The sequence below is a fragment of the Siniperca chuatsi genome, linkage group LG18, assembly GCF_020085105.1.
Source record: "Siniperca chuatsi isolate FFG_IHB_CAS linkage group LG18, ASM2008510v1, whole genome shotgun sequence".
Taxonomy (NCBI): domain Eukaryota; kingdom Metazoa; phylum Chordata; class Actinopteri; order Centrarchiformes; family Sinipercidae; genus Siniperca; species Siniperca chuatsi.
The window spans coordinates 5380112-5404980 of record NC_058059.1 but is presented as its reverse complement, the minus strand read 5'-3'; the positions used below and the strand labels follow the sequence as shown (position 1 = coordinate 5404980).

At 39.2% G+C, this 24869-nt stretch overlaps 2 protein-coding genes and 1 long non-coding RNA gene across 10 annotated transcripts in view; 1 reads left to right on the top strand and 2 right to left on the bottom strand.

Moving 5' to 3' along the window:
- LOC122865608 overlaps positions 1 to 1440 on the bottom strand; it is a 3316-nt gene extending 1876 nt beyond the window's left edge. Inside the window, exons 1-2 of the long non-coding RNA XR_006375505.1 lie at positions 1303 to 1440; positions 206 to 275 (exon numbers count right to left, since the gene is read on the bottom strand). This is a non-coding gene — a long non-coding RNA (uncharacterized LOC122865608). The remainder of the gene's footprint in view (positions 1 to 205; positions 276 to 1302) is intronic.
- srek1 (splicing regulatory glutamine/lysine-rich protein 1) lies at positions 916 to 11219 on the top strand. Of its 5 annotated transcripts, none has more exons than XM_044174278.1 (12): positions 916 to 1188; positions 1335 to 1468; positions 3640 to 3755; positions 3848 to 3994; positions 4753 to 4931; positions 5151 to 5281; positions 5379 to 5493; positions 5595 to 5702; positions 6208 to 6279; positions 6401 to 6515; positions 6695 to 6753; positions 7835 to 7973. In XM_044174278.1, the coding sequence occupies exons 1-11, from the start codon at positions 1061 to 1063 to the stop codon at positions 6722 to 6724; spliced, it is 1275 nt and encodes a 424-aa protein (XP_044030213.1). In that variant the 5' UTR covers positions 916 to 1060; the 3' UTR covers positions 6725 to 6753; positions 7835 to 7973. The 5 variants fall into 5 exon arrangements, with proteins under 5 accessions (XP_044030213.1, XP_044030212.1, XP_044030211.1 ...); XM_044174280.1 differs by lacking the exons at positions 916 to 1188; positions 6695 to 6753 and adding exons at positions 2138 to 2315; positions 2476 to 3274 and having other exon boundaries at positions 7835 to 11219; XM_044174279.1 differs by lacking the exons at positions 916 to 1188; positions 6695 to 6753 and adding exons at positions 2138 to 2625; positions 3153 to 3274 and having other exon boundaries at positions 7835 to 11219.
- Positions 8491 to 24869, bottom strand: LOC122865602 (protein sidekick-2). 4 transcript variants are annotated; one of them, XM_044174264.1, is made up of 18 exons: positions 23752 to 24865; positions 23409 to 23462; positions 23076 to 23138; positions 22844 to 22958; positions 22542 to 22696; positions 22306 to 22451; positions 19569 to 19710; positions 19312 to 19400; positions 18981 to 19188; positions 18631 to 18816; positions 17529 to 17660; positions 16789 to 16950; positions 15496 to 15639; positions 15322 to 15400; positions 15121 to 15202; positions 14484 to 14876; positions 13057 to 13280; positions 8491 to 11641 (listed from the first exon to the last, which is right to left on the bottom strand). In XM_044174264.1, exons 1-17 carry the CDS (start codon positions 23900 to 23902, stop codon positions 13101 to 13103), a joined length of 2481 nt encoding a protein of 826 aa, XP_044030199.1. In that variant the 5' UTR covers positions 23903 to 24865; the 3' UTR covers positions 8491 to 11641; positions 13057 to 13100. The 4 variants fall into 4 exon arrangements, with proteins under 4 accessions (XP_044030199.1, XP_044030201.1, XP_044030203.1 ...); XM_044174267.1 differs by lacking the exons at positions 8491 to 11641; positions 13057 to 13280 and adding an exon at positions 13393 to 14004 and having other exon boundaries at positions 23752 to 24862; XM_044174266.1 differs by lacking the exons at positions 8491 to 11641; positions 15496 to 15639 and having other exon boundaries at positions 12678 to 13280; positions 23752 to 24869.

Below are 24869 nucleotides of genomic sequence, written 5' to 3'. Positions count from 1 at the left end.
ACAATATGAATGTTAAAGTTATCGATATAAAGTTTCCAGGTTTAGGTTATTTTAGTCTAGAAAACATTCATAGGCTTCATCTTTCACACTGACTGTTGTGAGTAGCAGTGAAATATATTTAAAGAAGTTAGCTATGAGAAATATCTGCATATGTTAACGTTTTATGTCTCTATTGTTGTATTTCTAATCTTAGTAAGATACTTACTTACTTAGCCGACTGAAACACAGACGACCACTGCTCTCCAGCTTGTCATGTGGTCAGCCGTCCTTGTGATCTGGTTGGGTGGAAACATTTTATTTCTAATCAAGGAAACCCTGGATGTACTGCAGGAACATTGAGTCAATCAGAATGCTAACTTTACAGCAGGCGCTAATGCAGTACATTACTAAGAGAAGATAGTAAAACCCACTCACTCCTTGTTACAGATCAATAAAATATGCACTGATTACAATCAGTTAATAAATGCAAAACTACTGTTTTCATCCAGCAGCACAGGTGGTGGAGTAAGATAAGAGTAAAACAAATAATGGTTAGTAAGATGAATAATCTCAGATTTTTTAAATAAGTGATACTACATGGATAATCAGGTGTAGCATACATGCAGCTAGTTTACACAATAGCATACATTACATATTGTGTTTATATCATAGCCTGCTTATTCTAGGTAACTTCCCTTACAAGTCAGAAGCTCTTACTTAGTAAGATGAATAAAATAATGACTATTATATGGATAAAGATAACCTTGAATTATTGAATTAGTGATAATATATAGCTAAACAGGAGTAGAAGAAAAATGGATATGCTCAAGTAAAGTACAAGTACCTCAAAATTGTACTTAAGTACAGTACTCTGTGTAGTAATGTACCATCCAACACTGTAGGGGGCGGTAGTGCACCTCAACGTTTATTGTTAACTCAGTTAAAACATAAGAAGCCAGTGAAACCTCTCGCTCCGCCCGCCTGGATGTAACTGTATATTACGCCGAGCGGGGTGACTGAGAAATAAATATTGTATAAATATCGTACTTAAAGATCGTCAACGTATTTATCGGTTTGCCCAATGAGCGGGATACCAGGGACTGCCGTCGTCCAGGTCACCAACCTGTCCTCCGCCGTGAGCAGCGAGCAGATGCGCACTCTGTTCGGTTTCCTGGGAGACATCGAGGAGCTGCGCCTCTACCCGCCCGAGTAAGAGCAACCTTCGCCGGCATGGCTAGATAGGCAACACCGCGGATCTGCGACCTTTCTGCGGTACACATAAACATAAAAATTAAGAAGTAATGGGTGTAGTAAATTACTAACCCGCCTTTTTCTGTTTGTCTTTCCTTTCACAGCAATGGCCCTCTGTCTTTCTCGTCCAAAGTGTGTTATATAAAGTACCGAGACCCCTCCAGTGTTGGTGTGGCCCAACATCTCACCAATACTGTTTTTGTTGACAGAGCTTTGATAGTAGTGCCATGTGCGGAAGGTGAGTGCAACCCGTTTCGTTCAGACATAAAAATGAAATGTCTGAGTTGCCTCAGTGGATTTGCTATGGCCTTCTCCCCTTGAATCCAACCATTTGGTGTTTTGGTTGAATTCGGGGTTTATTCACATGGAAAATTGGCAGGTTGTGCCATTGGCTAGTTCTGACAAGTATTTGACACAGGTGATGGGTTGTATCACCTCACTAAAACCCTTAGCTAGCTAATTTCTTATAGCGCCCAGCCACGGTGTCTGTTTGGTGTCGTAAGGTGGTTTCTATTGCTAACATTCGAGCTATGTTGAATGTTTCTGAAGCTGCAAGACATTGCATTATTTAGATTAACCTCACTGTAAACACTGGATTCTCTGGAACAAGTAGTTAGTATTTTTCACACGAAACTGACATTAATGTTACTTGTTTCATGGAAATTACAAAATAAGTCCATGGCAACAGAGCCAACTTAATCCCCTTTCTCTCTCTTTCATTTTTGGTGCTCCTTTTCTTTAAATTCCCCTTCCCTTTGGTGCCACTGTTGTTCCCTTGTGTACAGTCAAAAATGATATCACCTCTAACTTGATGCTTTTTTGTCCACGTGACTTGGTGCTGGATGGCTACTGAGTTTATTAATTTGGTTTTGTATGTTTTTTCTGTGTGATTATGTGTGCATATCAGATGACTAGACTGGCCCAGCTGTTACACTACACTAGCCTGAGTCAGGCATTGTTTTCCAAGCCACTATCCCCGATCGGGCCAACGCAGCCTTCAAGGGGGAATGTGACCAGGAGAATAGCCCGCTGAACCTTCCAAGATGGACACCTTGTCTCTTTTTATTTATTTTTCTTTTCTTTTGGTTTGTTTACTTTCATACTTTCCCATGTTGTCCACTTTCTACTGTCTCTATCTAGAAACTACAGTATTGCTTATCTCTAGCGTTGTGTTTATATTTGTTATTTTGGTTTGTTGTTTTGATTATTGTCCAACCCCCACCCCCCTCTCTCTTTCTGCTACAGCTGCAGCTTGTGTGTGATTGAATTCTGTCCAGGTTGCTACGGCATACCGGTGGGATGTGTATCACACATGGGATGCTAGGAGGATCACTAACACTTTACTCTCTTGTCACCTATTCCTGTTGACATAGTGAGGGGCTAGACATTATAAAAGTGAGACCCAGTAATAAAAACTTAATTTGAACATAGAATCTTTTAAATTCTCTTTGCACTTTTCATCTGTGCTGAAATCTGTAGTAAAAAGCAACATTTAGGGAGTTTTCCCTCACATTACTACATTACAGCTCTGAAATGGATGTTTAGTATTTAATAATAACACAGACATTCTCCATTCAACATCATTTTCTCATTTAACGTGGAAATTCGTGACACATGTAATAATGCTTTGCGTCGTTATTTGTTCTGAAATATATTTCGTAGCACTAGAAGAACTATTCGTGTTAGACAAATGGTAATTCATGCTCAGTGCCTCCAGCTGTAATGAATTGAATTTGTAGTTATTTTGTCTCTGATTAGTCTTAATTTAGCTCTCTTCTCCAGCAGTAGAAGCAGCAGATTTAAATCCAGAGTGGAATGAGCAAAATTCCTAATTGGTTTTTATAGCTAAGTCTTGGCTAACATTTCCTACAGTTCTTAAAATTGTTGTTCTTTTCTGTATCTGATGTCCTGTGTGCTATTAGTGATGCAGCCATTGGGGTTGTCTTGTGTTGCACACCTTTCCAACACTGCGAAACGATCGCCCCACGGAAAAGCGCCCATGCTTGATATCGTATGGTTCATGACCAATATGTTTCCAGTACAGGTGACCCATGCATCAAAGTGTTGACTCATACTCTGCATTGTATTTTTTTTTCTTTTCTTTTTTGATCTATGAAAAGAGACCAAGGACAAAAAACAGTGTTCTTTTGTTTGTGAAGAAAAAGTTAAGATTTTTTTCATTGAAAATAGTAATTCAGATTGACTGAGAAGAATAATTTTAATAAAAGCAAAGTAAGGATGCTCGGTCTCCAGTATACCATGAGTAGACAGTAGAGCACTTGTAGGCTGTATGGGGAAGTGTATGCTCTCTTTCTCTCTAGAATACAGTGGGCTAATTGTGCAGAGATAGAGGAGACAGAGGGAAGATTCCCTCTATTGCCTTCACTAATATCTGCTTCTGTCCTGCAGGGAAAATCCCAGAGGAGGCCAAGGCATTGTCACTTTTGGCACCTGCCACACCAGTACCCAGTCTGATTCCTGGTGGGGGACTGCTACCAATTCCTACTCCAGCCCCGCTTCAGAATGTGAGTCAGCATCTTGTAACTCTCTTGTTGTCTTGCCTGTTTGTCTGTCATGTAACTAAAATGTGTGTGTGTGTGTGTGTGTGCGCGCACAGCTGAACCTTCCCATAGTGAATCGGATGTCAGCTGGTCTGGACCCCACAGCATCAGTGCAGTCCCAGCCCCCCCTCATGGGAAATGTGGATCCCTCAAAAATTGATGAGATCAGGAGGACCGTATATGTCGGCAATTTGAACTCACAGGTAACACAACATGATGTGTCAAATCTGTATTCACACTAGTGAGTATTTGTGTGTTTTTAATAGTTTTCGACAACAATGAAGCTCTATGGCGCAGAGGAATAAGCTATATCAGGCTGTGGGTACACGGACAGTACTTGTTAGTAGGATCAATTCATTGTTGGTTTGGGTCTTTTCGTGGGATTTGTTGACAATAAGAAAAATATAGAATATCACCAGACTAATCCTTTAAGTAGCAACCATCTCCTTTATTTGCCAGCAATAATTTCCCTTATTCATAATGCCGTGCAAGATGCCTAATTTATTTTCCTCTGTTTCTAGCCGTCCATCATTCATAACAGATGTCGATAAATTACACTCTCAACTAATAATAATAATAACAATGATAATAATAATATTATTAAAAATAATAATAAGCCAATTGTTTGTAAACTCTTTGTGACTACTAGAAAAGTTAAATTAAGCCTTCAAGTGCTATCACATGCAGCATGACTTGTTGTCAGTAACTTGAATAAGCTTTTTCCTTGTGGTACCTTGTAGCTTCGATGATGTAGGATAACAGATCACTAAAATAGGTCCATTGAATGAGTTAATGCTCAACCAGATTGATTTAAGATCAAGAGAATTAAGAGAAATTACAACAGGAACCGCTCGTAACCGATTGGGCAGCTCCGATTTGGTTCAGGCAGAGAATCCAAAGCTTTACATTCTGTAGCTGCAAACTTGTTGTCATTAAATGTAGTTTATCTTTCTTTTCACAGACCACCACTGCAGATCAGCTGTTGGAGTTCTTCAAGCAGGTGGGAGATGTAAAGTTTGTGCGAATGGCTGGAGATGAGACTCAGCCAACACGTTTTGCCTTCGTAGAGTTTGTTGAGCAGGAGTCCGTTGCCAGAGCCCTGACCTTCAATGGAGTCATGTTTGGAGACAGACCTCTGAAGTATGTATTTTTATTTTTTTTTAAAATATATATAAAATCATTCTACAGAGCAGTACAATCAAGTACAGCAGCAGACATTATAAATCAAGAAATGTGTCATTTATTTACTCTGAATAATGTTCTCAAAGAAAAAAAATGTTCTTTGTCATGATTCATGTAATTTTGAGCACAATACCCTTTAGTGGTTTGTGTCAGTTGATATTGTTTTCTGTCGTTCAGGGTTAATCATTCCAACAACGCCATAGTAAAACCCCCAGAGATGACGCCACAGGCTGCTGCTAAGGAGCTAGAAAGTGTGATGAAGCGGGTGAGGGAAGCCCAGTCTACCATTGCTGCTGCTATAGAGCCAGGTAAAACATTTGGATTTGCTGCATGTATCAAGGTTTTAGTAATAAAATAATTAAGTTGTGTTGTGTTCTGATGCTGAGACTGCTGCTCTTACTCTAGCTGACATAAAGAAGCGTTCCTCCAGTCGATCTAGAAGGGCACGCCGGTCCCACTCGCGGTCACGCTCCCGTTCACACTCAAGAATGCACAGGAAAAGATCCCGTTCGAAACACAGGTGCTCAACTAATACTCAGGGTTTTTAGATTTCACTCGTTTAATGCTGTGATCATATGATTGTGTCCAGTCAGTGACATTTTTTTTCCCCTCCTGTTGCAGCAGGCCGCCACAGAGGTTGTGGCCGAGGAGTGACTCCCACAGTTCCCGTAGCGGCCACAAGAGGTGCTCTCGCTCCAGAGACAGGAGACGCAGTCGTAGTCGCTCAAGGTATGTTGGGAATAAACAACATATAAGGCATTCATCTGCAAATGATCTTTTACTTTGAAGCAAGTCCAAATGCTGTTCACTGCCCTGAAGCCTACCTGGATGTGCAGCACCATCTGCTCCTGTAGTTTAATTTAAGACAGTCCTGGGTTAATTCACTTAATCACATAACGTATTATAAAGAAAACAAAATCTGATCTACTGTAGTGCCACCCTGTTATCCCTGTCCTTGGCAGTAGGGGTCACCAGGCACTTGAGTATAGCTGCCTGAATTTTGCTCCTGTTGTACTGAATCTGGCACCACGGGGAAAAAAATAATCTTATTACCTTTATAAACCTTTTAACACAATAAGGTGTTTTATCTATATCACATCTATGGATTTTTATCACTTTTCTGACCCCTTATGTTTTTGTATCCTTAATGCGCGTACTCATATGCTGCTGCTTTTTCCATAAGTAGCTCATATTGTCTCCAAAAAATGTACTTAATCCACTTAATGTGTATCAGGGGCCACAGGAGGAGAAGTAAGGATCGGTCCAGGAGCCCTCGGAGAAAAGCCAGATCACCCTCACCAAAAAGGTAATTCCATCACATCTCATCCTCCCAAACTGTTTTGAGATGTTCTAATATCGGTGATTTTGCATGTGCAAGATTGTGATTGGTTTCTTTTTGTTGATTTGTTTGCGTTGGCTTCTTTCAGAGGTAGGAAAGACAAGAGGAGGGAGCGCAGCAGGGACAGAAAGGACCGCTCCACATCCAGAAAGAGGAGCCGCAAGGACGAGGACAGGATAAAGAGCAAGGCCAAGCCACTGAAGGTAATAAAGCTTACACTTTTAAGAAACCTCACTGAAATAACACTCCCCTGTGCAGATGCTCGCTGGTACCAGAATCTGCTGATCAGTTTCTCCTGGTGGGGCAGTCAAATAAAGCTGTCACACTACTAGTAGTAGTTTAGGAGGACGACATTATTAGTGACCTTGTTTTCCTCCCTTAGCTCTTTATGGCTGGCAGAAGTGCTCGATGAACACCTGCCAGCTGACAGGGATGCATTTTGTAAGCAATTTCCTTAAGCAATCATCATCTATTTTAATTATCACTAATGCAATTACATTTTTGCCGTACAACTCACCCCACGCTTCCTCACTCCCTTCATGGAGGCTTCCCTTACTGCTAATAGTCTGATGCTACGGTGCTTCGCAGAGCACCTCACAGATGAACGATGAGGTAACAAGGTCAGCTTCAGAGTCTTGACTGATCCAATTCTTTATGGTGATTGATCTTTGATTAATCATTAATATCCCTTGTTTCTAAAGTTCTGAATTTGTATCTTTCCAAATCACCCAAAGAAATGTTGATTTTCCCCAATGGCAGGTGTGGCCATGTGAATGTGAGCCACAAAGGGCACACTCACCTGAGGAAAAAAATGCTTGTAATTTAACTTTAATATGCCCTTTAGATATATATTTATATGACTATTTTTTATTATTATTTGCTTTCTTAGAGTCAGATGAGAGGATCAATATAACATTCATGTCTGTACGCTAAATATAAAGCTACAGCCAGCAGGCGGTTAGCTTAGCATAAAGACTTGAGACAGGGGGAAACGGCTAGCCTGGCTCTGTCCAATCTTTAGAGGTGCCTGTTGGGGGTTGTTTCAAGGTCCAGTGTGTAGAATTCAGTGGCATCAAGTGGTGAAATTTCACATTGCATACTACATGACAACACTATGGCTTTTAACAAGTGTGGCATGTGTAACATTAAGCTAAAACACATCAACTACCTTAAGGAGTGTGGACCATGCTATTAACAAACTCACATATGTAACTTTAATCTGCCATACCTAGCAACATCACTGATAATCAAACTACTCAAGAAGCTTAAAGATAGCTCTGAAAATGGGGAAAAATGTCAATCTTCCGGTCCTCACAAAATTCTAGTAACAGATAACCGACAACTGGATGTTCTGTTAATGGACAGACTCCAGTGCAAGTGCATCTGCATGCCATTGTTGTTGGGTTTTTTTAATCTATTGTATTATTGAGTATTTCTCTACCACCTCATAATTATTACCTCAGCTCTGATATTTTCGTCAATTTGGCTGACCAGGTTTGATTGTTACTCATTTAAATTTCAGGTGGAAAGGGACTATGACAGAGAAGAAAAGGGAGACTTTGAAAGTGACAGAGAAGACTCAGTCACACTAAGTGAAGACATGATGTCATCACCCTGCACCCAGCACAACGGCAGCTTCAAGACCCACAGTGAGGAGGATGCATCTATGGGTGCAGACTGCTGCAAGTGACTATTACAACACCTTAGAAACTAATCTTGTTCCATCAAATGATCTCATCGACCATTGCGTGCGTATATATATACATACATGAACACTTACAACAGCGTGTTTTCCCCATCATCATCTCCTGTTGTACAACCTGATTTGTACTCTGCAGTCTTGGCAACAAATGAATCCTGGAATTCAACTAATTTTCAGTATCGCAACTAAAGTGAGCGTTCGGTACAGCAGAGAGAGCCCCAAATTTACTGTTAAGCTGAAGATTTTGGGACTTGCAGGGGGTGCACATGATATAATGTAATATGAGTGCAACACCAAATACTACAGGCTCAGAAACTACCATAAAGTTGAGTCAACACCTTAACAATAATTGGACAAAATGATATTGGATTGCGTAATATTATACAGATGATATTGTGTCCACCTCCTGTATTACTTGCACAAGAACTCAATCCCTATTATTCTTTTGTATAGATACTAAAACTGTAGTCACCTACCCCAGCAGATTAGAAACATGTGCAGGCCGCCTGAACCAGCTGCAGAGCTTTTGACACTCCTCGTAGTACGTGTTTCTCCAGCAATTTGAAGCCAGATTTTAATTGCAGCTTTGTCCCTAGTTACATGGATTCTACCTGATGGGAAAAAGACATTTTTATCTCAATTCCTCCAGTTACATCTTGACCATACACTTCAAAAGTCCAAAACGCCTTTCACGCCTCTAAGATTGTCCGTATTTATGTCATACTGTAGTATGTATGTCATTTCCTTTTTTAAAAAATGTTTTTGTCTTGATTATTGCAAATAGCAATATGCAGCAACAATCTGCGTTAACAGTAATAAAATGTTTGTATCTTACATTATGCCTCATTAATTTGTGAGATTGGAAAAGTTTTTCAGAGAGATTTTAAAATGTTGACATTTGCCTTTATTGCTACATAGGTTTAATCTGCTCAATATGTGCACAGAAGCATGCACTTAAAGGCACAAAGAACACAAAAGGCTTGGACTGGCAGCTACTTGCAACACATTTCAAGCTTGGCACACTTCCTCAAGCAGCATTTAATACAAAGTATTAAAATTCTAGGAAAATTACAGCAACTTCAGTTTCAGTGGTAACTGAATGAATTATGAACACCAGAATTTGTTTTTGGGGATGTTTTACATCCTGTAATTCCCTAATTGTCTCAGAGCTCGCATTTGAATTGTCAGTTTCTCATATGGCTTTTCATTTATCATACAACCAGTTTACAGAGAGTGCAGTACAACCCAAACAAGTGGTGAGCAACAGGCATACAGTTGTTGGATACTATATTTTGCATCAGTTGCATTTTGTCAGGCCATTATCATTTTCGGTTGTGTATCTATATTTAGCATTTACTGCTCACTAGCACACCAAAAAGCTAAGGAAGTACCAATCAAAACAAGGTTCTTACCAGTTTACCAGTTCAAACATACTTTTATTAGCCAGCTGAAATGTTCTTTAAAAAGTATGACATTTCATATGTCATTATTGACACCTCATGAGGTAAAAAATAAACATGCCTCTCTCTGACTGAGGTCTCATGGGGTGTGAATGTTTTTCCTCTTATTCTGCTGCTCTGCTTCTGGCCTTGGTGTGGCCGTGACAGCAACTTCCCATATTCTGTTTGAAACAAATGGCACATTGCATATTTAATACATGTTCCTTGATCAAAGAATCTAAATGTAAGAACATGAGGGCCACTCTCAGTGTATGGGTGAAAGAAAAACAACAGGATTTCTGCTGATTCTAAAATGCTCGTTTGCCCTTTGTGTGGTGTTAAAGGACAATTTGAACTACCAGGTCTGTGAAGTGTCCTTTTTATTCCCTGTTTTGCACCATTTTTCTTTATTATCTGGGAACTGGGGTGTCCTGCAAAATGTACGGTGTTGATTTTTATGACTTGTGCTGTAATTATGAGATGCAGAATCGTATTCTACTGTTTCTGTGAACCTGTTGCTACTATATTTTAGTAAAAAGATACATTTCTCAACATGAATACATTGTTTTACGTCCTGTTTTTGTTTTATGGGTGTACATATACTTGCTTTTTTATATTTCTGATTGCGAGGTGTCTCACAGTGTATCATGTTCCTTTTCCTGTTATTGTTGTAATGCTGTGATATAAAAACTACTTACTGATTTATAAATACAATACAGGCCTATACTGTAAAAATGATGTTGGTGTGCAAAATGTCTGTCGGCTCATTGCTCAAAAAAATGGGACGCAAACAGAGCTCACAGTGGGAGATATGTCACATGTAAACAAACTGCTTGCAAGCACAGGAGGGTCAAAAAGTGCCTAGACTAAGATTGTACAGAATATTCTAATAAAATATGGAGACTTATTGACAGGTGCAACCTGAATTTATTGTTAAGGACGTTTAATAGCTAAAACTAATGAGATGTTATATTAAAGTATTGTCAGTTGTCTTTAGTAATTAATAGCAGAATAGACTGAACATTGATGGGACTTTTGTGGATTTGTTTTGTATTTTTAGTGTTGCAGTTTGCAGTATTGTGATTGTGTCAAAAATGTATCTGCAAACTGGCCCCAGGTTGAGCTCAGCGTTTTTTAAGTTTCTATGAAAGCTTGTTATTATTTTAAACGCTTTTCTTTTAAAAGAAGACTTAAAGACTTCTATAGCTTTTACAAACCTAATTTTCTTGTATTTTTTCTTTCCCTGCTTTTTTTCTTTTCTTTTTTTTTACACACACAAGGCATCAGTTTGAAGTGGTGAACCTGTGATAACGTTTAGTAAAAAGCATTTCCAACACAACTGACAGTATGTGAAGAATTTTATTTTTTCTATCCATGTATCCACTATGTATGGTATACACCTGTAGAAACGATTCGCCGTTTGCTCCTGGGGGATTGGGCACTTGATGTAAAGGTTTGCTAATACTGTTTTTGAAGAGAGCTTGGATGTATCTAAGTGATCCTCCTTCATTTTGTGGTGGGGTGGAATCAGCACTGAGATACCATTAAAATCGGACCAGGGAAACTCACCCCAAATAAGGAAAAGTGACCCCATTATTTCTGGGAGTAACCTGAGTAGTTTTAAGAAAAGTAGGTGGGGAATTCCCCAGATAGGAGGGACTTGTGGGCTATAAAAGACTATGTACGAGGCTCCGAAAGTCAGTTTGGTCCGGACCACTCTGAGGTTTATCTCTTGTGAAAGAATAAACTCTGCATTGAACTCTTGACCTTCTGCAGTGATTCATTTGGGTGCCTTGAGACTTAATCGCTGGCCCTGACCTGGGTTCCTGACCTCCACAACATTATAATAGCTATTACCATCACCCAGAAGTTGGGCTCCGTCTGGAAAGTATGAAACCATAGGTAATCCTTCAACAGTGAATCCTCGTTTTGTTTAGTTGTAATCATCAGTCTCCTGTGGGGTCTGATCCTGATGTACAAAGTCTCTCAAAACGTCCATACTTCGTGTGGGGGGCATAATTTGTGTTTAATTTTTAGACTATGACATTGTGTTCTTTGTCCTTGTCGTTGTCGCCCTTGTCTGTGCTACTAGAATCTGAGTCATCACCGTAAGGCTTGTCGGGGGCCCATTCTGGGATTGAAAAAGGTCAGGAAAGTCACCATCCCCCACTGGCCCCTGAGAGTTGATCTTGGAGGTAACAAATGATCAGATTATTGGAATACACCAGCAAAAGATAATTAACATTACAATGATGCATGTTAGAGCTGCTAGTCCTATTTTTACTAGGGCTGCCTCTAAATTCAGTTCTAGCCCTGTTAACCAATTTTTCGCATACCCTGCATTATCTTGAACCACCTTTCTGTAGCTGTTCTCCTAACGCAGACAATGCATCATCTGTATAATTTATGAATCTTTGCTGATTATAATAGATGTCATTAAGCCATTCTGCATTTTTATTAGCAGTAACCCAAATGAGGATGAACTCAAATCCTGAGGCTATCTAATTTCTGACATACCTTTTAATTTGCATATATTGTTTGTTTGTTGTTCAGACATTAGCAGCGACTGACATCAAGCAGTTTTCTATTTGGTGTGATAAAGCCAAATTATCTGGTTTTGAAGGATTGTATTCAAGGGTTAAACCAAATAAAGACTCTTATTGATAAGGGTTAGTAGGAAAATAAAATAAGGACAATCAAAATGTAGTATAGCCTCTAATACTGAGGATTTTAGAGAATATGGTTATGAAAATATGATTAGTATGCAAATCTTCCACAATTTGATTCTAACAATACATCTGATCTGTTTCCAAAAACACTCTTGACTTTTCAGTCAGTTATTTTGCTTTAGTGCCCTTGTTGTGCCATACCGCCAAGTATGATTGCAGATAAATTTCAGTCAGCCTTTGCTCTCCTGGTTTGGGTCTTAATGTGTCTGCTGCAAGTTGACCAAGAAGTGTTTCACTGTAGACGACACTAAACCTCCATCCATGCGGGGTTTTTTTTTAGCCATACTAGCTGTGTGGCTCTAGGGATGGCAATGTTGGTCTGTTGGTTGGTCAGTCCACCACTTTGGTCCAAATGGAAATATCTCGACAACTATTGGATGGATTGCCATTCAGTTTTGTAAAGATATTCATGATCCCCAGATGATGAATCCTACTTTGGTGATCCTCTTGACATTTTTGGTTTTTAGTGAAATGTCTCCACAACTATTGGATGGATAGATCTTTTTGACCGAAGACGTTTTCACATGTCACAGTAGGAAAAGCACAGGTGTAAATAATTAAATTGATGATTTCTGAAACTCCATTTAGCCAAATTGGTTTCAAGGTCCTGGTATTGTGCATGCTGGCTCTCTGTCATGGCTTACTTAAACACTTGAACAGAACATTGACACAAAATGTCTGCTGTGAAAAAGGCCTAATATTTGGGGTACATTCATGTCCCCCTCAAGATGACTTGTATGACCTCTGGTGATCCCCTAACATCAGGTCAAAATTGTAATGGGTGATGGGGCGATGATCTCCTTAACGATTCCTACAGTGTATTTCTGTCACACGTATATGAGTGAACTGCAATGAGCAAAAAATTCTACTCAACTGTCAGAACCTGTTGCGATGACCTCACATTACATCAGTGGTTGTTTAGTCTTGCTGGACCGTGGCTGTGGCTGATACAGCAGCGTTTGTGTGTGTGTCTTCGAGGGTGGCATGGGAGTGGATTCCTCCTGTTCCATCCCACTCCCAGTGAAATTGACTCCCATCCTGCAGGAATCCCGCCGGAACCCGGTGACTCACAGGATTCCCGAGATCCTGCGAAATCCCCTAGCGAGTGTGTGGTAAAGCCAGTGTGAGAGAGCGAGCGGCAGAAAGTTACGGTGTCGGTTAAAATGGAGCAGAGCAGAGGAAAAAGAGGAAAAGATAAGCAGTAAGTTGTCAATCTGGCAGTAAATGTGACGTTGCAGTGTATATTACGGTATGTCAGTTAATAAATGCTGCAGCTTCTTAAAAGGAAGAAAAGTCTCTCTGTTGTTTCCCAACTGCTGGAAAAGTGAATACCCCCGGACCACCTAGTTGCACCCGGTTTTCTCCATCCACACAATGTTCTCTTTTCTTTTTTTTTACCCCTAACCTTTTTGCACCCCTGAACATTCCCTTCAGCCCCAGCTATGCTTTGTGTTTACTGCCAATTAGCAAATGCTAGCAAGTTAACAAGCTAAACTAAGATGGTTAAACATTATATCTGCTAGACATCATCATATTAGCATTGTGTTGTGAGTATGTTAGCATGCTGACGTTAGCATTTAGCAAAAACACCACCGTGCTCAAGTCAGACTGTATGGCCTGAGCACAGCCTCACAGAGCCGCTAGCATGGCTGTAGACTTGTGTTCAGTCTTGTTTCTGGGCCTTGGTAAATCAAAATAGTAAAGAAGATTATATTTGTGAGTGAGCAATAAAAAATAAGGACTGAGATCTGTTGAGTGGGACAGCTGCATTGCAAAGTTTTTATATTTATGCTGATTATGTCATTCGGTGACCAGTCATGGCCTGTAAATGAGCACATTTTCAGTCATGTTTTCATCATGAGGTATTCAGATTTACAGATGGAAATAATATACTGTATGTTCAGGAATGTATATCAAGTAATGTGCATATACAGTATGTACAGAAATGACCAGAGACAATGTGCACGGACAGAAGAGATTGTTCAAGTAGTGCGGATATACAGGTAGGTATAGTAGAGAGGTAGGAAGAGGGGCAAACTGTCTTAGGAACTTAAACTGGACTTATGTCTGTATTTGTTTTACCTTGTTTACTCAAGTGTCTATTTAAACAGTAAGTCTGGCAGTTGACATAAACATAGAGCTAAATACTGTACTTATAGTATTGCTATTGATCATTTAAGACTAAATTAATCCATGCTGTTGACCTGCAACAACCAGCAAACAGTATTATATGGCAGCCCCTCATAGTGCACCTCTGGTGGGCAATGGTTCTTATGAGATATAGTCCAATCCTGATCTTACCTCAGTCAAGTCTGTGTCCTCTGGGTCGCTTTCCATGGCTTCAGTAACCGATGTATTCACCGGCATGCCCTGAGGCATCCCTTGCTGAAACATTTCCATTGTTGTATATTCACTTGAAAAGGCAAAAGGAGAACTCTGTGGGTCTGTCCTATGGATGTCCAAGAATGTTTCTGCAGTAATGTCAGGTAGGATATCTCCAGTTGCATCCTCTGTGTCTCTTTGGATCCAGTTAAAAGTAATTTCTGGTGAGTCTCCCTCATCCTCTGAGACATGGAGAAGCGGTAACGTTGATGCTAATGTGCTAGCAGGGATCTCATCTTCTTTCTCAATTATCTGAAGACTATTTGTATCCCATTCTTCCACCTTCAGAGTGTTGATGGACTCTAATAGTTCCTGAGTGAAGTAAAAACAGTATCCTCAACAGCCACACACACAGAAATCCCTATTACATCCATTCCACAAACATGGACAACATACTTCTGGCAGTATAATACAAGATAAATTATCATGTCAACAGCTTTACCTGCAGCAGTAGGAAGTTTGCAGCATACTGCATGTCCTCATTAGCTTGATGTTTTGCTTGGCTTTAATGTTAAAACTGGTGGTACAGTTGTTGAAAGCACAAACAGACACTTACCAGTTCACTGGGCCCTTCTATTTTCTGCATTGCATTGCTGTTTCCAGGGTTAGGTATGCTTGGCCACAGAATGACTTTGGCTCTAGATAAAGTAGGTTGTGTAGAGTAAATATATAGTAGATGGATACAGTATTTATCCATGTTTAAAATTAGTGACAGCTTGTTCAACATACATGTAAGAGAGCGACTGATGTACTGTACCTTTTTATTATTGGAGATCCAAATATCAGCACAAGGGCCACAACTGCACAGACTGTGATGACACCACTGAGATTAGCTCCTATGGAAGGAAGAAAATGCAGAAAATATGCAATAAGTAAGAATGTTTCTTGATTAGAATGATTAATGGTTAAAAAGTTGTTTGATTGATATAACCTTGATAGTCTGTTGTAAAGAGGCTTGCTGTGCTTCGTACTCCTGCTCCTGCTTGGGTGAAACCTAATATCTGGACTTTATATACTGTGCCACTTTTAAGATCCGCCAACTCATAGCTGTTTAACAGTGGATCCACTGTAATGTCTGCAATCAAAGAGTGACAGTTTTCATCATTTTACAAATGCAACTGAATTTCCAAATACTATATGATTATTTACACTTGGCAAAACAGTTGTCAGCCACGCTACAGGCGTGGATCTAGGGATGACAACTGGTCGGTTGGTCCACAAGTTTGGTCCAGACTGAAATATCTCAACAACCATTGGGTGTATTCATACAGACATTCATGGTCCCCAGAGGATGAATCCTCATGACGTTGGTGATCTCCTGACTTTCATATTAGCATCACCAGCAGCTCAAAGTTTTCACTTATCCAGTTAAATATCTCAACATGTACCAGATGGATTGCCACAAAATTCATGGTTCCCAGGTGATGAATCTGGCTTTGGTGATCCCCTGACTTTTTCTGTTTGTGGTTTTGAATGAAATGTCTTGATAACTATTGGATTGATTGAAATTAAATTTGGTACACACATTCATGTTCCCCTCAGGATGAAGTGTACTCACTTTGGTGATCCCCATTGTTTATGACCAAATATCTGCAAAACTAAGGATATGCCCATCAGCCTCAGCTGAACAACTTTTTGTTTAGTGCTATTTAGCAAATGTTAGCATGCTAACAAGCTAAACTAAGATGGTGGACATGGTAAACTTTATACCTGCTAAACATCAGCATGTTAGCATTGTCATTTTGGGCCTTTTAGCATGCTGACATTAGAACTTAGCTCAAAGCACTGCTGTGCATAAGTACAGCCTCATAGAGCCGCTAGCAGCCTGCAGACTGTAAATTATAAAACAAAGCACAAGTACATACCAACACTGATGCTGCCTGGAGAAGGTTATATAGGGATTATACAATATGTGGATTGTTCAACCAAAACTGACAAACTAGTCCTAATCAGAAAGGATGTGTATAGGCTCAAATTTCACAGCAGTGTCAGCCAAACCATCCAATTCTGTATCAGCCACTGAAGCCTTAGACCAGCCTTTTCTTTTTCACAAATAAAGTTTGCGCAAATTGTCAGTATGACAGTATTGTTCATAAACCTCTAGATGTATTTTTGTCTGTACTTTACAGTTGAAATTATGATTTGTATTTATGGATTAGCCAAAACAACAAGTATAGACGTTTATGAGTGAGTAATGACCTGGTTTAAGGTGGATAATGCTTACTTCTCTCCATACTTGTCCCCCTGTACTGGTACTCGCTATAGAGGATTATGTAACCCAGTAGGAAACCTCTGATGTCTTCCTCTGGGATAAAAGACCACTGCAGCACCATTGAAGTCAGCGTCACATTGTAGCTTCTGATGTTTGTGGGAGCACTGACAGGAGCTTTGGGAGCACAATATCAAGAAGTCAGACTGTTTTGTTATACACAGGATAAGAAGAAACTAGCAGCATTGGCCTATTATATATGCCATGAAATATTGTTCAGACATTCATGGTCCCCAGCTGATGAATTCTAATGACTTTGGTGATCTTCTCACTTTTCCTCCTGAGACACCAGCAGGTCAAAATATGTACTTATCCAGTGCAATATCTCTACATCTACAAGATGGATTACTACAAAATTCTAGTACAGACATTCATGATCCGAAGAGGATGAATCCTAATAATTCTGGTGATCCCTTGACCTTTCCTGTAGCACTACCAGCAGGTTGATATTTGAAACGTCTCAAAAATTGATGGATGGATTGCCATGAAATTTGATGCAGACATTCATTGTCTTTGTGGACTGTGGTGACTTTTCATCACCATCACCAGGTCAAAATTTCAATTTGTCCAATACTTTGGTTTATCTTTCTAACAGTTTGGTTTTCTTTACAATGAGCATTACAGCCTTGTTTATTCCAATAGCATTATACAATTAAACACAGACATGTTGGAAAGATATTAGGACTGTGACTTACATCCTTCAATGAAATAGAACTGTGTACTCCCATAGGTGAGCTCACTGTTGTTAATATGCTTCATGTTGCAGGTGTCCTTGTTTGGTCGTGTGTGCAGAGTGATGCTGTATCTCTTATAAGGCTCCAAAGGCTCTGGGTATTTAAAATAACAAAACAGATTATCTCAGAGGCAGGAAACTAAATATATTTCATCTTGTATCAAAATCAGCCCTGTCTTCCAGAAATTATGTTTGCATACTACTGCTTTGCATCAGCAAATATGTTTTGTGAGAAACGTAATGCCACCTGAATTACATTTATTATCAACATAATGAGGAAGTTTATGAGAAGTTTTTAATGAATGTTTCTGGCAAGTCACATAATATTTCTACAGAATGTATCTGCAAAATGTTCACTGACAATGTATTTAATTTGTTTGTCCTCTGGTATCCACTCATAGCAACTAAAGCATGATTAATGTGTTTTTATGATCGTATTTAGGCACTCAAAGCACTCAGTTAAGGTTAGGGAAAGATCAAGATCTTGGTCCACAAATGATGTTTTTTTTTTTACAACATTTAACCAAAACCACAATGTAGGAACTATTTTCCTCCTACATGAAACTGCTCAAAACAAATCTGTGGATTATCTTGAGTAACCGGGTCATGATCTCTGGAAAGAGACATTGTTGTCGAGATTTTCAAATGTATTTGTTTGGCGCTTTGAGCACCACAAGCTAAGTGCCATATAGTCCCATTATATTAAAAACAATGCAGACATCTCTACGGCCGATATCTCCAAAACTCGGCAACTCACATCAAAACAATCTAGATGGATAAATAGCACTACAGGTGAGAGGAAAAATATGTATTTTTGATTTTGGGGTGAACTGTCCCTTTAACCAATGTGCTTTTGTTGCCTAAATCTTGTCACAGACAGGAATCAGGATGCTAATCCTGGTCTCCAGTATCAAAGTTCTCCGCTTTGTACAAAATCATAGAACATAATCTAGGCACCAATTACTCTATGTTTTCTTCAAAACGTATTTGGCAAAACAAATTAGTAGCATGTGAACATAATTTCTAGGGTTGACCAAAATATGTGAATATTTATATTTATGCACCTGGTAAAGGAGATAGGCTCCTATAGTTGTTTTCATTCTCATGAAAGGACTTGTACATTGCTTTATGTCCCTTCTTCATCCACTCCACAGAATAGCAGACATAGTTTTTGATAACATCGTCTTGCCAAAAGATAGTAAAAGATGTCTTGCTGTGGACTGTCACATTCAGTTTCCCAGCTCCCATACCTGTGAGGACAAATTTATAAGAATTTGTTTTCTGTAGGCTATATATAGACCCTTGTATCTCCAAAAATGACACCTTTTCAGAAACTAAAATAAGTTAGGTGATAATAAATGTTTAGTATAATTTGAAATGACAGTGCTACAGCACTATGCAAGTGAGTACTCACTGGGCTTGTCTTCTCGCTGTGGTATTGTCTGGTTCACAGCTGGGGAGGTGCTAGCGTTGTTGAAAGCTCTGATGTTGAGATGATAAGCTGAATAGGAGAGAATCAGTCTGATCTCAGGCTTAGTGGTGTTCATCCGCTCACATGGGGCCTCTCCTGACGCTTTCCCAATGGTCACATAGAAGCCATCATATAGCTCTTTTGCAGAAAACTAACAAACAGGGTCCTTTTATTATCATAATAACATCAGTTATGGGTAGCCTACACAGAAGATATATTGCCCGTTATATTTCTTGTGGAAGGAAAATTCAAGGAGATACATTTAAAAAATTACCTTCCAGGTTAAAGAAAGCCGCCGCTGGCCTTTTGTCTCTGCAATGTCAGTATTATCAAGGTTGACAATGACAGGCTGCGTTGTCAGTTCTGAAAAAGGACATTTATTTATTTATTATGAAATAAGGAACAATATGTCAGCTTCAACTTCTTTTTCCTCGTAATCATATAGTTGAGTAAAAACATTTGTTCTTAATTGCGTAAGTTTGATTATTTATCTCATCACAATTAACACAATAAAATAGAAAGCAAACTGACCTGATGGGACAGTGTAGGCTTCACTCCATGCACACTGTGAGCATTTCTTATTAGTGACACACTGTATCTGTACAACGTAGACCAATGAGGAGTTCAGATTCTCCACTGTGCATTTCTCTGCATTTTGGGATTGCACATGTGACTGTGAACAACATAGAAATTAATGAATGCCAGGAGGAATGATCCAAAACATGATTTTTTTTTTACTCTGAATATACATTTAATTAGTAGTTATTATCATAACCTTTATTTAATTAGACGGTGTAGTACCTCATTCGTCCAGGAGAGTTCCATCGTAGAAAAGGTTTCAGTCGTAGTCATCTGGACGCTGTTTTCAGAATCAAGATGTTTCGGCTCCCATCCGGAAGTCATTCTCAATTGTGAAAATGGTCTGAGAACTCAGAAATGTTTTAATCCCAGTAGGATACAACTCAACCCTGCCTAGTTTCACCTGAAACTGACCTTCTTTTGTTTCCATGATGGACCAGTAATCAGGCCTATTGTTTTCTGGCTGCACCTCCCTCATCTTTCTTGATTGGAGAGGACGGAAAGCTCCAGATAGAAGTGTACAGGAAACCAACACGTATGGATCAATACTTGCTCTTTGACTCACACCATCCATTACAGCACAAGCTGGGTGTAATCCGGACATTACAAAAATAGAGCCCAAGAAGTGCCCACCGGCTCAGAGGGCAAGAAGAAGGAGGAAAGGCATGTCCAGAATGCTCTCTCAGCCTGTGGTTATCCTACTTGGGCTCTCAACAAAGTTAAAAGAGCCAAAAAACAGGACAAAAGGGAAAGAGAACCAAGAAGGAACGGCGTCTCCATTCCTTATGTATCTGAACTGTCTGAAAAACTACAAAGGATCTTTAGACAGCATGATGTTCCTGTTTTCTTTAAACCAGGCAACACTTTAAGACAGAAACTCGTTCATCCTAAGGGCAAGATGCCCACACAAAAACAGAGCAATGTAGTTTATTTAGTTCAATGCAGTGAGGAAAACTGCAAAGAACGGTACATAGGTGAGACTAAACAGCCACTTCACAAAAGATTTTATCAGCACAGACAACATGCTAACTCAGGATTGCAGAGCGCCGTGCATTTGCATCTAAAAGCTGCAAACCACACATTTGAAGACAGCGAGGTGAAGATTCTAAGTAGAGAGAAGAGTTGGTTTGAAAGAGGAGTCAAAGAAGCCATTTTTGTGAAAAAAGAAAACCCCTTTTTAAACAGATATGGTGGTCTGAGATTCAACTTGCCAACCGTTTACCACAGTGTATTAACACCATGGTCAAGCCAATCATATGCTAATCAGGTACTTAACAGTGATGAGGGAGGTGCAGCTAGAAAACAATAGGCCTGATTACTGGGCCATCATGGAAGCAAAAGAAGGTCAGTTTCAGGTGAAACTAGGCAGGGTTGAGTTGTATCCCACTGGGATTAAAACATTTCTGAGTTCTCAGACCATTTTCACAATTGAGAATGACTTCCGGATGGGAGCCGAAACATCTTGATTCTGAAAACAGTGTCCAGATGACTACGACTGAAACCTTTTCTACGCTTTATTTAATTAGTTAATCTCATTTACATCAAGATCTCTTTTGCAAGAGAGACCTGAGTACAGAGTACAAGAAACTGGTACAGAGAGAAGACACAAAACAAACATAGCCACAGACATACTAACAGCATCAGAAACAATCACAGGCACGTCCAAATGTCCAAAGTTAAAGTTTAAAGGGACACTCCAGTGGTTTTCCACATGAAGATCAGCTTACTCGTGATGAAGAGTACTACTCAGCCGGTGACAACAGCTGTATAATGTCTTCTGTAGCTCTGAAGGGAGCTTTATAAAGTTTGAGAAAGGATAGCAGGCAGGGAAGGTCTACTGAAAGATGCTATTGAGTTGCATTATGGGAAATGTAGGATCTGGGGGTTTTGTGCTAGCAGCATGGCTCTAGGGATGGCAGTGTTGGTCTGTTGGTCCACCACTTTGGTCCAGACTGAAATTTCTCAGCAGCAGCAGATTTATGGTCCCCAGAGGATGAATCTTAATGAATTTTCTTGTAGCACCATCAGCAGGTCAAAGTTATATAGTTACCAGTGAAATATCTCAACATCTACTCGATAGATTGGCACAACATTTCTGTACAGACATTCATGGCTCCATGATGTTTCCTAATGACTTTTCCTCTGGCGCCACCATGAAGTTAATATTTGTGGTTCAGAGTGAAAAATCTCAACAACTATTGGATTGATTGTCATGAAATTCCTCTCCGGATGAAGTGTAATAACTTTGGTCATCCCTTAACTTTTCATCTAGCACCAGCAACAGGTCAAAATTTCAATTTGTCCAATATTTAACACTTACTAATAATTACTAATAATTAACACTTGCTAATAATGACATTCCTAGCTGCCTCAGCTGTACTCTGTGCATGCTGACTCTAGCATTTACTTCAAAGTACCGCCTGTGTGTAGTCAAGATTGTCGATTCCACAATGATTTTCCAATCATCAACAGAGAAACCCATTTTTGTAGTAAAGATACGTAAAGTTAAAAGTAAGACTACCAGATTCTGAGATATTTATAATATTTAATCTCATTTTCAGTAAACATGCTCTCTCTTATGGATATTTAATATTAAAAACTTGATACCATTTGAAAATTTTAATTTATATTTACCGAACTGAAAACCACACACTCAAACGTTTTGTGTTAATGGGTGTTTAATACTGACCTTGCTCCATAACAGACTGCCCAGTGCTTTATATCTCACAGAGTAATACTTAATGGCCTTTTTGTCCTCCTTTTGCCAGTTCACATTCACAGCTAGTCTTCCAGAGTGGCGGCTGAAGGACACATTATATGGAGGGCCACATCGCACTAAAATATCAAAAGATTCACCTATATTCAGGTCTGTCACAGATTTATCATCATAAACAGAGAAATTAAAATAAATGTTTGTGGACTTACACAAGCTGCTTGGTGAACCTCTGAAAACGGCTTTTGTGCAGTTTGTTGACTCACTGTTTTCAAAAACCTCAGCAGTGATGTTTCCATTTTTATATAATGTGATCGTCGTAGAGATTTCAGTGATGTTTTTGTAAACTCTGCACAATTTCCTGTGTCTAGAAGGGGAAAAGGTTTGAAAAATTTGATGTTTATCATCAAAAATCATTACAAGTGTGTTTTTTAATGTTAAACAATATGTGTAACAAGTGTGTTTATAAGATAGAAAGCGGAAAATGTAAAACTCAGTTAAGAAGAAATCTTACTGTTGTATCATGAGTGTGTATGTCTTTTTTGATGTGTGTTTTCCAGGTTTCCACTCACAGATTTGTATACCAACTGAATCATATTTACCAAAACACTGTAAATCACGGACTCCATCTGAAAGAGAGGCAGTGTACAGTAATAGTTAAGAGTAAAAAAGAACTTTTTCCAGTTACTAATTTGATTTTTCAGCTGATTATTCAACTTGGGATGACTCAAATGTGTTTTCATTACCTGGGTGAATTCCACAGAGCTGATATTTGGAAGAAATGTTCTTTGACTTGCAAGTCACTGGAACTATGAAATTGGTGTGAAACCAGATCATGATCATCACTTTGTCATTTTTATCTCACAGTGGAAAAACACAACTCTAAATAAGGTACCACTTTCTATCTTATTGTAGTAAATGTATTTAATGATTTTTGCGACTCATTTATCAATGTCAAAGAAAAATAAGGCTATAGGAAAACTATTTATTAGAGAAAATATGAAGAAATTGCTAATATTTGAGTAGCAGTATGATGATTATTACCAGAAATGTTGTGACAAAAAGTAAAAAATGCCTACCTGAAGATGCTTGAACATGAGAGGAGAGTGTAGAGTAGCAAGCAAGGATCAGACCTTGAACATGAGCAACAGCGGAAGGTAACTTTAGGCAAAATCTGCCTTGAATACTAAATAAAAGAGTTGTTTGACTACTACATACTATATTTAATAGAACAGTTCACAGAAAAATCCTCCATAGTTCTCGAAATGGAATATGATAATGGATTTAATTAATTACAAAGAAAAATCAAGACTTAAAAAAAAATGCCAAGGATTCCATTGCATTCACTTTTTTCTCATAAATACCTCAAAATAATCATTTGATAGTAATAGAAAATAAAGATAAAGATTATAGACCACTTACCAAGGATGAAAACATGTGAATGGTTCGCATAGGAAGAACATTTTGAGTCTAACTGAAATCCACAGCCAACCATGTCGCCTGGGACTGACTGAAAGACTGAAACCAAGAGAGTGAGTTTGAGGGTGATCTCACACCCACAGTCTGATACCATTTACAGTCAATGCAGTCGCTGCTCACTGAGCATGAACATTAGGAAATATTTTGGAGAGTTATACACTCTGCGTGGAGGGGCGGGGACAACTTTTGACACAGTTCATAGGATTCACAGACTGACAACAAGCTGACGGTAGGTCCCCTGGAATTTACAGAAAAAACTGTGGTCTTCTTTGTACTTCTTCTTTCCACAAATAGAACTGCTCAGCATATTGTACCATTTCAAATAACAAATCATCACTCTAACATGCAGGAGGGGCCTCACAAACCAAGAGAAATTACTTAAAGTAACAATGCACAAGATTGTTTGACTAAATGAATTTCTCTTTTCTCTCAGCAGTTCTCTTAGGTTCACTGTGACTCAGAGCATGAAGACACATTACTTTTGCCCTGCGATTTCAGGAAACTCTTCATGCTTTTTTGCTTTCTAAGAACCGAATGCAATTGTCATTTAAAATCACAAATAGCGCCACACTAACTGACATGTCTGCAAACGTTTCCTTTTGAATCAGAGGACTAATTTGGAGTTTTCGAAAGGTGTCTGAGAACACTTTCTGCCATCAGTTTCTATAACTGAATGGTTTTCAGGAACTTCAGTAGAATGAAAACAAAATATTCGTAGTGAGATTGCACGCTATCGCTGCAGATCCATCAGACCCGGGACACAACCTGTTCCAGCTTCTCCCCTCTGGCAGGCGCTACAGAGCACTGTACGGCAAACCAACCAGACACAGGAGCAGTTTTTACCCACAGGCCATTCGATAGCACGTAACACCAGTCACATAAGGTTCGTTTGAGATGAGCTGGCTCCCAGTAACTGCTAAAGAAAACATTCACACTGAGTCAAAGTTCAGTTCTGATTAATGTATTGGTTATTTATCAGACAATTGCAGTAAAGCTTAAGAAATACATTCTGCGAACTACAGGCAGCCTACAGATGGATCTAACAGAATGTAAATATTTCT